Source organism: Syngnathoides biaculeatus, chromosome 20, assembly GCF_019802595.1.
Source record: "Syngnathoides biaculeatus isolate LvHL_M chromosome 20, ASM1980259v1, whole genome shotgun sequence".
Taxonomy (NCBI): Eukaryota; Metazoa; Chordata; class Actinopteri; order Syngnathiformes; family Syngnathidae; genus Syngnathoides; species Syngnathoides biaculeatus.
The window spans coordinates 6,960,198-6,974,155 of record NC_084659.1 but is presented as its reverse complement, the minus strand read 5'-3'; the positions used below and the strand labels follow the sequence as shown (position 1 = coordinate 6,974,155).

At 43.4% G+C, this 13,958-nt stretch overlaps 1 protein-coding gene across 5 annotated transcripts in view; it reads left to right on the top strand.

Moving 5' to 3' along the window:
• mtpn (myotrophin) overlaps window positions 1-7,898 on the top strand; it is a 95,395-nt gene extending 87,497 nt beyond the window's left edge. For 3 of the 5 annotated variants that reach the window (XM_061807049.1, XM_061807050.1, XM_061807048.1), the window contains 3 exons: window positions 4,159-4,272; window positions 4,350-4,433; window positions 6,724-7,898. In XM_061807049.1, coding sequence (XP_061663033.1) covers window positions 4,159-4,272; window positions 4,350-4,433; window positions 6,724-6,810 — 285 coding nt within the window. In that variant the 3' untranslated portion in view covers window positions 6,811-7,898. Of the gene's footprint in view, window positions 1-1,855; window positions 2,213-4,158; window positions 4,273-4,349; window positions 4,434-6,723 lie in introns of those variants that run through there. The other 2 variants (XM_061807047.1, XM_061807046.1) reach the window with 2 other exon arrangements.
• Window positions 7,899-13,958: the final 6,060 nt, after the last annotated feature.

Below are 13,958 nucleotides of genomic sequence, written 5' to 3'. Positions count from 1 at the left end.
TGCCCCACAGATAAGAAATCCAGCGTTAAAATAAATTTTAGCTCACTACGTAGGTCACGGAAATTACCAAGTTGGTCATTTTTGCTTTGGGCACTTGTTGCTAGGCAGTTCTAGTGTGACACGCCAAGGCCTTCAAGCACTTCTGCACACTTGCACTGCAACTTGTTGCTTGGTAAAATGTGTGGGACACACTCAACCCTTCGAACAGATTTGCAGTCACCTGTTGCTGGGCAGAATTAATGGGGCGCTTCTGAGCCCTTTCAAAAAAATCATTTGCATGGCTATTTGTTGCCAGGCAGAATTTGTGGGGCACATCCAAGCTTTTTAAGACATTTGCACTGTATTTTTTTTTTTTTTTTGCAAAACTGAACGTGGCGGGCAGAGCCACTTGTTGCTAGGCAGGATTCGTACGGCACTACAGAGCCATGTGAGTCATTCAGGGGCTACACATTGTGCCTTGTCACCTGTCGCTACGCAGAATTCCAAAGGGCAAGGACATGATTACACATTATTTCATCTAAATATTACAGTACTCGGAGATTTTTTTTTTTTTTAAATGATCCAATCCAATGGATTTATTAGGGCGTTACTGCTCGCGGAAAAGGACACTGACACAATGTGAGTATTATTAAATCCGCTGTCGGATTAATGATCTCCCAATCAATTGAAGGACACACCCTGAGGTATTGATAAACTCAGACTTTTATTACATTCATGCCATTCATTGATTTAGGCTACAAGCGAGATTGTATAAAGCACAATATAGTTATATATATATTTATTGAGCTATACATAAGAGCTTGAACTAAAAATTCCAAAATGGTGCAGTATTTTTTTTTTTTTGGGGGGGCATGTTTTGTTCTTTCAGTACTCAGCCTCATGCTATGGATAGATTTTTTTTTTTTTTTTCATTTTTCTAAAAGGGTGCAGCTGATACCGTGTCATGATAGCGCCATAATATTAGTGTCAGGGCCCATAAGTCGGGCAGGGCTCACCAGACGTACGCCGCTAGCCTCCGTCCAGGGAACGAGGTTAGCGGGCAGGAAATGAAGGCGCGTGATGCTATCGCATGAGGCATTTGACTTTCCTTTTTTTTTTTTTTTTTTTTTTTCCTTTTTGATTTTGAACTGGTCAAGTTCGTCATAACTGTTTCCTCTGCCCCTGCCTGCCTGCCTGTCCAGTTCAATCACTATTCCGAGGGTTTTGGTGGACGGGTTCATCTCTGAATGTCTCAGACGTTTGAAAATAATTTGGTGCTGCACATGTTTTTCCTCTTTTGTTATGAATTGGTGTTTCTGATTATAGTTTGAATGTAATCTACTTCTGTTGTGTGACAGGAATACAAAAGAGACAATTTGTCAGTCTTCCTGTGTACGCAAAGGGCCATTTTAACCTCGTCTTATTACGATGAAACATGTAAATTCATATAAATGGTCTTTTTACGATCAAACATAATATATAAAATTATATAAATGGTCGTCTTGGTAGAAAAAGGAGTAGCAAAAAGCCAGGAAGGTTATTAATTGAGCATTATATTTTTGCAATTGTAATCCAGTACTGGCATATTTGACTGATTATAATTAAATAAATTACATTAGTTAATAATCGTTGTCTTGTTGCTAGATAGGATAGAATATGTATTGTCGTATACTTGTGCACTAAAAAAAAATACATTTTCATGAATAATATGGCTATCGTAATACCATCATCATGAAATAGCATTAGTTTTAGACGTTATAGTTATTTTCATCTCTGTGTATGTACAATGTCAGCAGTAATGAATCCTAAAACAATTAAGTAAAAAGTCAACATTTTTGCGTGCCCACTTCCTCCGCGTTAACTTCCGGGTAACGATACCGGAAAGGCTCATGCCAGATGGGCGGATCCCTTTCTGCCGACTTGCCTTCTTCCCCCTGATTTATTTTCAGCTTTTCTCGGCTCCTTTCCGACTTTTCTGTCACCAGCCGCTCTAAACGAAATCACGTTGATTTCATTTTGCACTCTTTTTGTCAGACTGGTGGGTTTCTTTGATCCTCTTCTGCGACGGCACCCTCCTTTGTCACCCTCCCACACCCGCTAGCGACGAAGCTAACTTTTTTTTTTTTTTTTTTTGCAAGACTACTTTTAAGGAGCACACAAAATGGGCGACAAACATTTGACTTGGGCGCTGAAGACCGGCGACATGGAGGTGATCGAATCCATGCTGGGGACGGTAAGATATGAGGGGAGAGGCGGCGGCGTTGTGGGGGGAGCGAATCAGATGCCGGTCTGACTAAAGCGAATTTAATGCTCCCCTCCGACAAGTGGCCGCCGTGTGGAAAGTGCCATAGCAGCTAGCCTTAGCTCCACTTAGCTAACATTAGCGTGTTGATGCTTTTTGGGGTGGGTGTATTTGTGTCTTAAGCCTTAAATATGCTTTATAGTTGTCACATCGGAGTATGGTATCACTGCAAATGTTATTTTTGTTTTGTTTTGTTTTGTTTTGGGTAGCCGCTAGCGGTAGCATTGTGGCGTGCTTTGGGCGACGTCCGTGGCAGGAACGGACCTGTCGTCACGTTACAGCTACCGAGCCTTTGTGGTGGTGGTGGTTGTTGTTGTGATAGGCAGCGTGACAGCGTTACTGCGTCGACGAAGACAATCGTGCGAAAGTTTTATAGCCGTGGGAAACCGGCCGCGTCGGTCGGTCGGTGCCATAGATCTGCCGTGAGCGTGGTAGGGCGCGCCGGCCAGTGGAACAGGTGCTGCGTGTCGTGTTGTCCGGTGCCACAGCCTTGGCAGACGTCGTCGAGGCGGTGTTTGTAGCTATTCGGCAGGCGACAGAAGCCCGGGCGTGAACTCAACCACAAATAATGTTACTTGCGAGGTTTATTATTATATCCACGCTTGTTTGGTTCCCCAAGTCAAGGCTCTTGTGGCTAGGTAGCACGTACGACAACCTTTTGTTTTTTTTTTTTTTTTCCAAAGCTAGAAAGTGAGACAAAACAGACATCCACAGGCATAACTAGTCAAAAATTACAAGTTAAAAAGTCAATTGCAGTCTGAGTTCAGAGTAGCCAACTCTACATTCGTATTCGCTGACTCCCACTTTATCCACCAGGCTCCTCCTTATGAAGCCATACACATAAAGTCACAGATATAATGTGGAACGTGAGGATGGTGACCCAAAGTGGACTCCACGCACCCTTTAGTGTTTGATATCATCCAATTCATCAACGGGATCGTTTGCAGAATATTTCATCGTAAAACCCGAGCACCACGACGAAGCTCACCTTGGCAACTCACCCGGTGTGCATATTTGGTCTTTGATCACCCCGGAACACTCCATAACGTCTTGTAATTGTGGTCACTAACTCAAACAAAAAGAATACGACAAGAATGACGTCACGCTGTTTTGACTGAAAGCCACCAGACTGAAGGCTGGAGCCTGACTTGCCAAACTTGATCTGTAATAGTTGTAACTCTTGCACACTGTCATTTAATAGAAATATTAGCGTGTCACTAAAAGCTGGCTCAGTAGCCTTTGTTTAATAGTTGGGAGACATTTTACTTGCGAGCCAGGATGGTAGTTTGACCATGTCTTTCCACAATTTTATCAGCGCAAATAAAGTGAAGAGCTCACCATTTTACAACTGATGCAGTGGCCAGAGATGGCGGGCAGTGTTTTCGAACATTTTTCACATGACAGGAAGTAATTTGTTGCGTTAAATGGTTGCCCAACTGATGTGTGCAAGAAGCTGTTATTCTCTGAAGACTTTGATGAAACGCTTGATTCCGACCCAACCAGTATGCCGCCTCCAGAATTGAAACGGTAAATAAATCGTAGAAGAAAGAGAAGGTGGAAAAAAAATATATCATTATTCTTAGTACTGGTGGAATTTAGATGAGAGGCTTCCCCACGCTGACTTGGAGTCACCGGATTGAACGACATGAGCTGAGTGAGCTCCAGTGGCGGTCCACCCAGGTATACAAATGGCCGCCTCCTTAAAACGGATCAGGTGTTAGCATTTGAGACCACAGTAACCAGATCTACTCCGGGCACACTCATCCACTTGGCTAATGACTTTGTTTTCTTGACCTGTCAAGTGACATCATCAATTGTGGATTTGGATGATCTGAAATGTTTTCTTTCCCCGCCCCTCCTCTCGTTGTCCGCGGCAGGCTGAAGAGGTCAACCGGACCCTGGACGCCGGCAGGAAGCCCCTGCACTACGCCTGCGACTTTGGCCAGACCCCGGTCGTGAAGTTCCTCATCTCCAAGGGTGCAGATGTCGACGTAACTAAAGTTTAATCCTTATACATTTGCTATATGTGTTTGTCTGCATCAAATAAGGTGCTGTGTCCCTTTGGTAGGCCCCTGACAAACATGGCCTGACCCCACTCTTCTCTGCTTGCGTCGAGGGCCACGTTGACTGTGTCAAGGTCTTGCTGGAAAAGGTTGGTCAAAATATCGCTCAATAAAACGCGGCACCCCTCTTTGCGTGAGATACTTCTGTTAATCTCCTGATAATACTAAAATAGTTGTCATCCAACTTTGCACTGATGATTTCTTCTGTCCATCTTGATAAGTTGTGGTAGTGTACAAAAGGTTTTAGCCGTGAACGAGTTGTGATCCATACGGAGAACCTTTCTTTTCCTTATCCCCAAAGTGAAACATTTTCTTGGGAAACTAAAATGTCACGTTTGTCAGCATCATTTCCCATGAATACAAACGTTCAACTACTTCTTCTTTTCCTTTCGGCTTGTCCCCTTAGGGCTCGCCACAGTGCGTCATCTCAGATGAACGCACAGTTTTACACCGGATGCCCTTCCTGACGCAACCCCCCCAGCACCTGGTATTCCCAAGCGGTCTCCCGTCCGAGTTCTAACCAGGGCCAAACCCGCTTAACTTCCCAGATCCGATGAGATCGGGCGTTCATACGACAATGTGAATTTTACTCGTTTTACAGTATTTAGTGTTTTGCTTGGACAATGCTTCAAGACCACCTATCTATTATAAACATTACTAATGTAACTATTTTACAGATGTTTTCAAATAGTGGCTGGCATGTACAATTAATGGGGGAGGTAAAATTACCTTTTTTTTTTTTTCCTGAATGTTTTGTGATCTATTGGTGAAAAAGTTTTGCAACTTTTTTTTTTTTTTTTTTTTCTAGTATGATTATAGTTTTAAACGCAATTCTTTCAGTTAAAGTTTGAAGCAAACATTTTAATGAAAAGAAAAATTTCCTTGTGGATGGACTTTCATGAAATGACATTACTCAACAGCATTCTCTCCCAAAAGTCTTTTTTTTTTTTTTCCCAAACTAAAAAAAAAAAAAAAAAAGATTAACACTGTTAAACAATATTAGCAATGAGTTACAATTAAGGGAATTATATAGACTTGACCACATAAAACACGAGGAAGCGACCACGGATTTCATTCCGCTGGCACAAAGGTCACCCTTAAATGCAGTCTTGACTTGTTTGTGATGGTGGTCACCTCTGAGCCAGTTGCCGCTCCCAGATGGATGCTGCTGGTTCTTTTTTGTTTGTTTGTTAGCATCAAAGTTCAAATGAGCCTGCCTACTTTTTCCTACATTTCTTATGTGTGGTCTTTTCTACGCCACCGCCGTCACCATGTTGGAGCTTATAAAGAGCCTGCTGACTGGTGTCGCTCATTCATAGCCGGTCTTGTTGGCAAACAAGAGGCCTTTGTGCGGACCACGGGAGCCGACCCCTGCGTTAATACCCCCGCTGCTCCCCCTTTTTTTTTTTAGTGCAAACAGTTCTGTTGTTGCAGCGCAGCCCCCCTTTTCAAAAAGGCAATTTAACCCCAATCGGCAACCCCGTCAGGTGTTTGCATGAGAGTGCTGACCACACATACATGCGCACACACTCAAATACACTCGCGTATTGCATAGAATATTTTGACGTTAACACCTGTGGTACTGGTAAGTATGGGTTTTCCCTTAAATTTAACCTTCCTTTTTATAACTACAGTACTGAAGTACTCTAATGAGGTGTCTTTTTTTTTTTTTTTTTTCCTGTCCCTGATCTTGAAAGGCCACGCTGCAAATTAGAAGATGATGATGCTTGCATTAGTATTCCTCACGGTGTCTGTTTTGGTTGCCAAACTGTGCTACTAGTTTACTCCAGACTAAAATGTATTAGGACTACTTTGGAAAGAAACAAATCTGGAATGAGTGCACAAAGTCGTAATCTTGCACTAATAGTTTGACTTTTAAAGGGCTGAAAAAGATAACATGAATGATGTTTTTAGAGGTGAAAATATTTTCGCTACAGTACATTTTTCTATTTGCAAATAAGATTTTTTTTTGTCAACTTAATAACTAACAATATTCATTAAAAAAAAAAAATCTCCCTGAAGAAAATGACTCTGCCCCTCGCAAAAAGTTAAAAACTACATGAAGCTTTTCCAAATTTTTTTTCTTTTTTTTCCTTTCCTGAAAAATTGACACGTTATACTCCTCCCACCCCCGCTCCTGTAGGATTCTGACTATCATTGTTTTCCCCTTCAGTATATATTTTTTCAATAATTTATCTTGATATGTACTAATGGGACATTTTGTGGTTCCTCAGAAACGTAATGTTTGTTGCCTCGTTGTATCCTATCATCCAAATAAGATGACTGGTGTCACTCAAGCACTTTCACAAGCAAACGTCAGTTATGATTTGATGATTATTTCAGTTCTGGTCAATCTCCCTCTCGCTTTTTTCTCTGCAGGGCGCCGACAAGTATCAGCTCGATCCGGACGGCAAGACATTAATCGAGTCGGTCACCGACGAAGCCATCAAGGCGCTTCTCAAGTGAGGGTGGGCAGGAGGACGCCGCAGACTGGCGTCGCCGGGAGAGACGAACGCAACGAGACGGGATGCGGCACGGAAACAGGTGTTTTGTCTCTCCCCCACCCTCCCTGCTTCTTTCTATCTCCGGAGGGCTCATCTTACCTGTTTAGCATTTTTTTTTCCCTACTTTGTCTATCTTTTCTTTAAATTATCTTTGGGTTATTGTCATTTAACGTGAGGACTGGGAACGGTGCGTCCTCGAGTGGCTCCAATGAAACACAAAGCTTAACATGTAACTGAAAGTCGCTCTTCGTCATGCATTTTGAATTATACAAAAGAATGTTGCAAGAATGCCACACTGAACAGAAATGAAGTATAATTTGACAATGAAGTCCCGTTTTTTTTTGGGACGGAAAAGTAGTCATTTTAGGTTGACGAGGGGAATTTTCATTTTGTTGCTCAAAAAATATTCTTCAGAAAAATATTGGCTTTTTTCTTAGATTTTTTTTTTTTTTTTCCCCTCAAAGGTGACTCAAATTGGGCCTGTTTTTCAGTTTTTTTTCCCCCCTTCACACAATTAAGAATTCATTCTTTTCTTTTTGGTGTGGTTCAGAATCTTGTACAAATTTTGACTTTTTTTTTTTTTTTTTAAGTAATGCAGCTACTCCCACTTCCCATAAAGTTCCTTTTTGTATTGCTTACATATCACTTCCTATTTCCTGTGTCCATTGACCAATCACGATGCTGGTTAACAACAACTAGGAGCACTTGAATGTTTTTTTTTTTTTTTTTTTTTTTGCAAGTCACATTACCATCTAAATCTCGTTGGCTTTTTAGAATGTTTTGTAGCTTCGACAGTAAAGTGGATGGTGGGGATGCACCCCAGTAATATAAGACCCTCTCTTGGGTCATTTTTCTCCCCCCCCCCCCCCCCCCCCTTGGATTTGCTTTGGCTGCATGTCAAGTCAACGGTCGGTCGCTCTCCTTCTCGGTTGCGTCTAAACCGATAACTGCTTCAATATTACGTTAAAAAAAAAAAAAAAACATTCTCTTTGACTTTGTTGTGACAAAAAGTCTGTAAAAACAAGAATAAAAACATAGATAAATGTTCAATTCATCTGAGCCATTTTTCAACATGATCACAGGTGTTTCTAATGTTTTGTCAAAAATCATTTTTCTCTTGTCCGCGGTGATGTTGACGTATGAAATGAGTCATCGCTTTTCATTTAGTCACCAAATTGCTTTTTTCTCTAGATGTGCAGCCCCCCGGCCCCCTTGGTGACCTCTGCATAATTTCCCCTTGACATCTCTGATTCTGCGTCAATAATTCTTGTGCAAAGTAACAAGAGGGCCACCCACTGCAGACAAGCGATTCTCATTTCGTTCGCCGCCAAATTGTACACCTGCAAAAACACATTTTCTTTACATTGATAGAAATAAATAGAGGCAAGAAAGTCTAAAATTGCTTTGCGATGTCAAGAAAATCCCGGACTGACGGCACTATCCAAATAGATTTTCTTCTGTTATTCACTGGGAAATTGAGACTTGTAATTTAAAAAAAAAAAAAAAAAATCATGATCGATTATGGAACAGAACATGATGAAATTTGTGAATAAATAAAAAAAATAATCAAGGAGTAAAATGTCACAATTCTTGATTTTTGTTTTGCAAGTGTTATGTCTATTTGTTGTCCAAAGAAAGACTCTCTGCCCACAATGTATTCTTAATTTTATATTTGGTGTATGAATTACAGATTTTTTTTTTTTTTTTTTTTTTTGCAATCCTCTTTTGGAAAAAAAATCCTTGAAGGTGATGCCGTTTTGGCCCACGATTGATTAAAAGATGCAAATTGACGGGGGTCACGAAGGCCGATTTTGTGTCGCCAAGTCAACGATCAAGTCTGGCGCTCGTATGTTGGCGAGCGTCGTGATTGGCAGATGCTGTAATTAGCAGCCGTGCGCCGGCGCCACATATTAAGCACCACTTCCATTGTGATCAGCCGGCTCAACATGCTGCTTAATGAAGTAGCAAATCCAAATCATTAGCATAATTAATATGGTCTCGTGATTGCCTTTCGGGGATATTTGCCGCTGCCTCTCTCCCCTCATCTGTTATCGACTCCGTGTCTTGTGCGTGAGCGGAGTTTATGAGCGATCCGCGACTAATCTATATATTATTTCCCCGCTCTGTAGTCTGAGTATGACGGGACAAGATGACCCGCGTGCTAAATCCACCGTTTAGACCTGACAAATGAAATTATTTTTGATCCGGGACGGCGTAATGACCCTAAAGTCTGCACCCGCGACGTCATCGATTTTTAACACGTTGACTTGACGACCGGCCGGCTTCCTCCCTCGAGGAGGTTCCGGGTAGAAATCCAACACCCCCCCGGGGTTGTTATTGTAATCAGAAATGAAATCAAGATTTGTGTTTGCCTCTTGACGTTTTTAGCGTGTGAAATGCACGAGGACACAAAAGTGCGTGTACGCCTTTCCCGTTGTCACGTTTGTAATTATAAGAGAGATTTAGGAGTGAGCTGTGGAAATATGGAGTTGGGAACCGTTTCATTTGGGGGGGGGGGGTCGTTTTATCACATTGGATGCGGGCAATTAGGCACCGATTGAGCCTCCCACCAGATTGGCATTGATTAGCTTGTAAAATGACCGACGGCGGCGCGTCCATCAGGGCTCTTGTGTAGCAATGACGTGGCGGTAAATCGGGCTGCTAATGTCCGCAAAATTGAAATGCAGGCCGCTGGACTCCTTTCGGTTTTTGACCTTTAAATCAAAAGGCTTCTTCAATTATAGAACTTCGGTCCCCCACCTAAAATTTAAAAGGTGAAGCTTTGATCTAAAACAACCAGGAAGAGATTGAACTGTGAGAAACTGATTGTCTTTGTGGATTTCTAGTTGGGAAACTTTTGTGCAAAGTACAAGTATTTGATGGTGTACATTTAAAAAAAAAAGGCAAAGCATAGATTAGGGACCTCACCCCCAACCTTGTGGTCGAGGAGACTGATTGAACCCTCCCTGCAGGTAAGGGGCACTGGGAAATCAAACTTGCAACTTCCAGGATGATTCGACCGGGGCTTTGAACATGTGGGTATGGGAGACTAGCAATTGAAAGTACAAACTCCAGGTCGGGGAGACCCAGGTATTCTAACCTGCAACCTTTGGGTTGACAATAACTGCCGCCCAAGTAAGCGTGCTCAAAGAATACTTAAGCAGTCCTTTCTAGCGACTTCAGACCCAAAGCCCAAATTCTTCTAAAACTGAACCACCTCCGTCCCCTACGACTATATCTCTGGGATACTCCCTGGTGTAAAGGGCACCACTAGACACTTTGCCTCTGGTTTGACGAACTCCTCGGCATTCCTCGTGACGCGTGTCGGTATCTATCTGCAATGGGGGTCTCGGTTAAATCGAGCCTCCGTTTTATCTTTGCGAGCGGCTCATTATTTACCACGTCACTCCAAAGCCGAGCTGCTCTTGCAGTCGCTGTACTCGCTCACCTTCATTTCCTCCGGTTCATTACACACTGATGCGCTGCTGCTCCTTCAGGCGGGCTAATTCAGTTTGAGTCTATCGGGACAAAAAGATCACGTGCACTCTATTAACCTTTCCAGGGGCCTGTTACTGTGCACTTAATGATTATCGCCGCTCGCCTTTATCGCCACCTCGAATGATAATGAATGTTTACGAAGCGGGGGGTGGATTTGAACGTTTTTCATGCTAAGCAAACAATTTACACAGTCAGGCAAATAATAAATCAGAAATGCGTCACGAGTCGACTTTTGACTGGATTTGACAAGATCTTTTTCGACTAATTAGCACGTTATCACAAAGTCGCCATACTGGCGTTACGCTGTCAACTCGCCAGCAAACTTTCCCAGTCAACTTTTTGCCCACCTCCCCCAATTCGTTGCCCCGCTGTGGTTTCATCCATTTTTGGTACAAGTTACCCACCCGCTGTCACCTACCATCGTCCGGAAACGGGTGGCAACACAAAATAGTTCCCCCCTAAAGTTTTCAGAGAAGTTCTTGAATTTAATATTCTAAAGATGGCCACACAGTCTGCTTGTGTTCCCAAGCTGTGGTAAAAATGCGGCATCCGTATAATTGGCATTAAATAACGACCATCACTTTTCACCATCTACAGTACCCCCCCCCCCCCCCAAAAAAAAAGTGTAAAGTTTGGACGAGCAAGCGCTGTCAGTTATTGATTCCTGATGATGGAGTTTTTTTTTCCCCCTTTTCTCTAATAAGCCATGTGGCCACAGGTTGCTTGTTTGTCTTCATTAAAACGTGAATATTGCGCCTTTGATTCATGCGGGAAGCCATATTTCCACGAGTGCACCCCGGGGGCAGTTATTCAGGCAAAATGCCCGCTACCGGTGACAGTTATTTCCCCTTGTGAGCGCGAGTCTGGTTGTGTTGTTTTCCGTGACTCGTAATCATGACGACAATACGGCCCCAAAGCGCAGAACACTTTTAGCCGTCGTTTTGTTTCCATCTTTGTCAAAATCGATCACGTCAACCTTACCTTGTTTGCATCCCACCCGAGTGTCATCGATTGCCAATCAGCGTCCTGTTTTTCCATGCGCTCTTCCATCAGTTTCTCGCCCATTCTTTCCAGCCAATCCCCAAGCATGGTCACACACCTGTCTCATTTGCGTGTTTGTCTCCAGCCAATCGGCTTCCTCTCTTTCCCAGGTGTTTTTCCCCACTTGTCTAAATTTTATTCTTAGTCTTGGTGATTGGCTCCCTGTGCGGCCACACCCGCCTGTTTTTATTCGCTATTTGTTTTGGTATCGATCTGACTTCTTCACCACCCAATTGTTTCCGTCGAGACTTCTCAAACCCCCCCACGCCCCCCACCCCCTTCCCGTCTCCACCTGTTTTTGTTTGTGACCTTGTCCTGTTTTTCATCTCCGCCTCGGTGTTATTTATCCGCCTGCGTTTTTTTCTTGAGTAAACATTCGTGCACCTGCCTTGGCACTTTTCCCACCTGCCCATCATTTATGAACGATCCTCCTGTGGTGGTGTTTTTTTTCTCTCTCCAAGCCACTTTCCTCTGCCCTTACCCGAATCGTCTCCCACCTGTGCTTCTTTTATTCTTCAAAAGTAGTGCATCTGCCGCTCCGGTGTCACTTTAATTCCGCCTTTCCACCCCCCACCGTTTTTTTTTTGTTTGTTTGTTTTTGATTCCCAACACACTGACACGGGGAGCCGTTCGCTCACGTCATTTAATGGACTGTCAAGGCCTCGTCACATTTTAGTGGTCGCCGGCTAATGACGAGCCCGTCGGGGGGGTCGGGTTTGACGTCGGTTCGGCGGCGCCCCTCGCGGAAACATCAGGCCGCCCGCTGAGATTTTGGTTTCGTTTGCTTTTAATTGCTGAGGACCATCAGCGTGTGCTAATTATGTTGTCACCAGAATGTAATGCGCACAAATGAAATGCAGCAGACGGTGAGGCTGATTGGGCCCGATAACGGCGAGTCGAAAAGCCACTTTGGATTTTGGGGGGGGGGGTCGGAATGTTGTTAATAAGCACGTCACAGTTTGCAAAGCACAGTAGATTTAATGATATTTGTTATATTCCCCTTTTATTAAAAAACAAAAAAACTTTTCAGAACTTGGAAAACTCTTGGTCTGCTTTGCCAAGATGTAAGTAAAAGAGCGGGGGGGGGGGGGGGGCAGAAATGAAAGTAAGCGGTGCTCTGAAGGACGGATGGTGATTGGATCCGACTTTTCACGGGCTAACAAGCGGCGAGTTGGAACAACAGTCGATTCGGTCTGCTCGCGACGGCCGCGGCCGTCTGGAAACGCGCGACTTTTAATTACCATCCAGACGCGGCAGGTCGACGGGGAGGCGGCGGCAGATGCCGTGAAATGAGACGCTCGGCTTTGAGAGGAGACTCGGGCCGCTGGGCCGTCGGGGCGCGAGTGGCGGCTTTTAACAAGGGACCCGTTTGGAGTTGCGGGTCGCGCACGAGAAGCAACAACGGCGCGTATGGTTGGGAGATAAATCCAGCCAAAGACGTGCGACTGAACCTCGCTCTGATTAGAGAGATTCGATATGAACTCATGAGCATTATGTGCCAATACATATTTTAAATCTGAACACATTTTGTTACGTGATGAGTAAAGGTGACTTTTGATGTTCTATCTTTTCATCACACTTGAATGGGAGTTATTTCGGTGTTCAAGTTGATGCCTGCTGAGTCACGTGACGTCTGCAGGGTTGATTTTTCTTGAGATCAGGACAACGGTGTCTCAACACTGCCCCCTTGTGGTTACAAGACAGAATATGGCAGTCAAAAATGGACCAATAATTAGATATCGCAGATGTCACGCGTTTGCTTCTTTTTTGGCTTTTTATCTGATGATAACCTGAGAAATGATGAAACACAAACGAGTTTCTTGAATGCTCTCCGACGATTCTCAACATTTGCTTGTCACGTCGTGTCCGAGCAGGCTCGACTTGTCTTTGCGCTTGTAATCTCTTTGTGTCGTTTAAAGTTTACGGGGGGGGGGGGGGATGGGGGCTGAAGGAATTTCATATCTGCTTGTCTTGCGGGTAATAGAACAGCGCGCGTCTCACGCTCGCGGAAAAACACGCGGCACCGATCGGATCTCCTCGGTCGTGGACTTTTAAAAGGCAGATAATATTCCGCCGACGTTCTTGTGGGAAATTAAAAAGAGGCGCCGGTAAACAACAAGGCTGCGCATATCAACGTTTAACCCCTGATAAGAGCCTCGTCTTGCTCGCCGGAATACGCAATTGGCTGGGTGGGGGCAGGAAGGGAAAGCATTTGAGGCTCGGCTCACCTAGTAACGGAAACGACGGCGACTGACAAATATTAAAAAAAAAAAAAAAAAACAGCAGTGGGCGAAGTATGGGACGGGGCATTTTTGTTTTTTGTTTTTTTTTTTTGCAGAATTTTTTTTTTGTCTTTTTTTTTTTTTTAGACAATTTCTCAAGTTTTTTTTTAATTGTATAATTTTACTGTACATAAAAATGTCAGTTATTAAGTGCTTGATTTTATTATTATTAAGATAATTGGTCAAAAATTTACATATATATATGTGTCATTTGGTTTATTATTAATAATGATCCAAGGTTTTGTACAACAGACTATTTTACAAAATATTTTTTGGGCTAAAATAATTG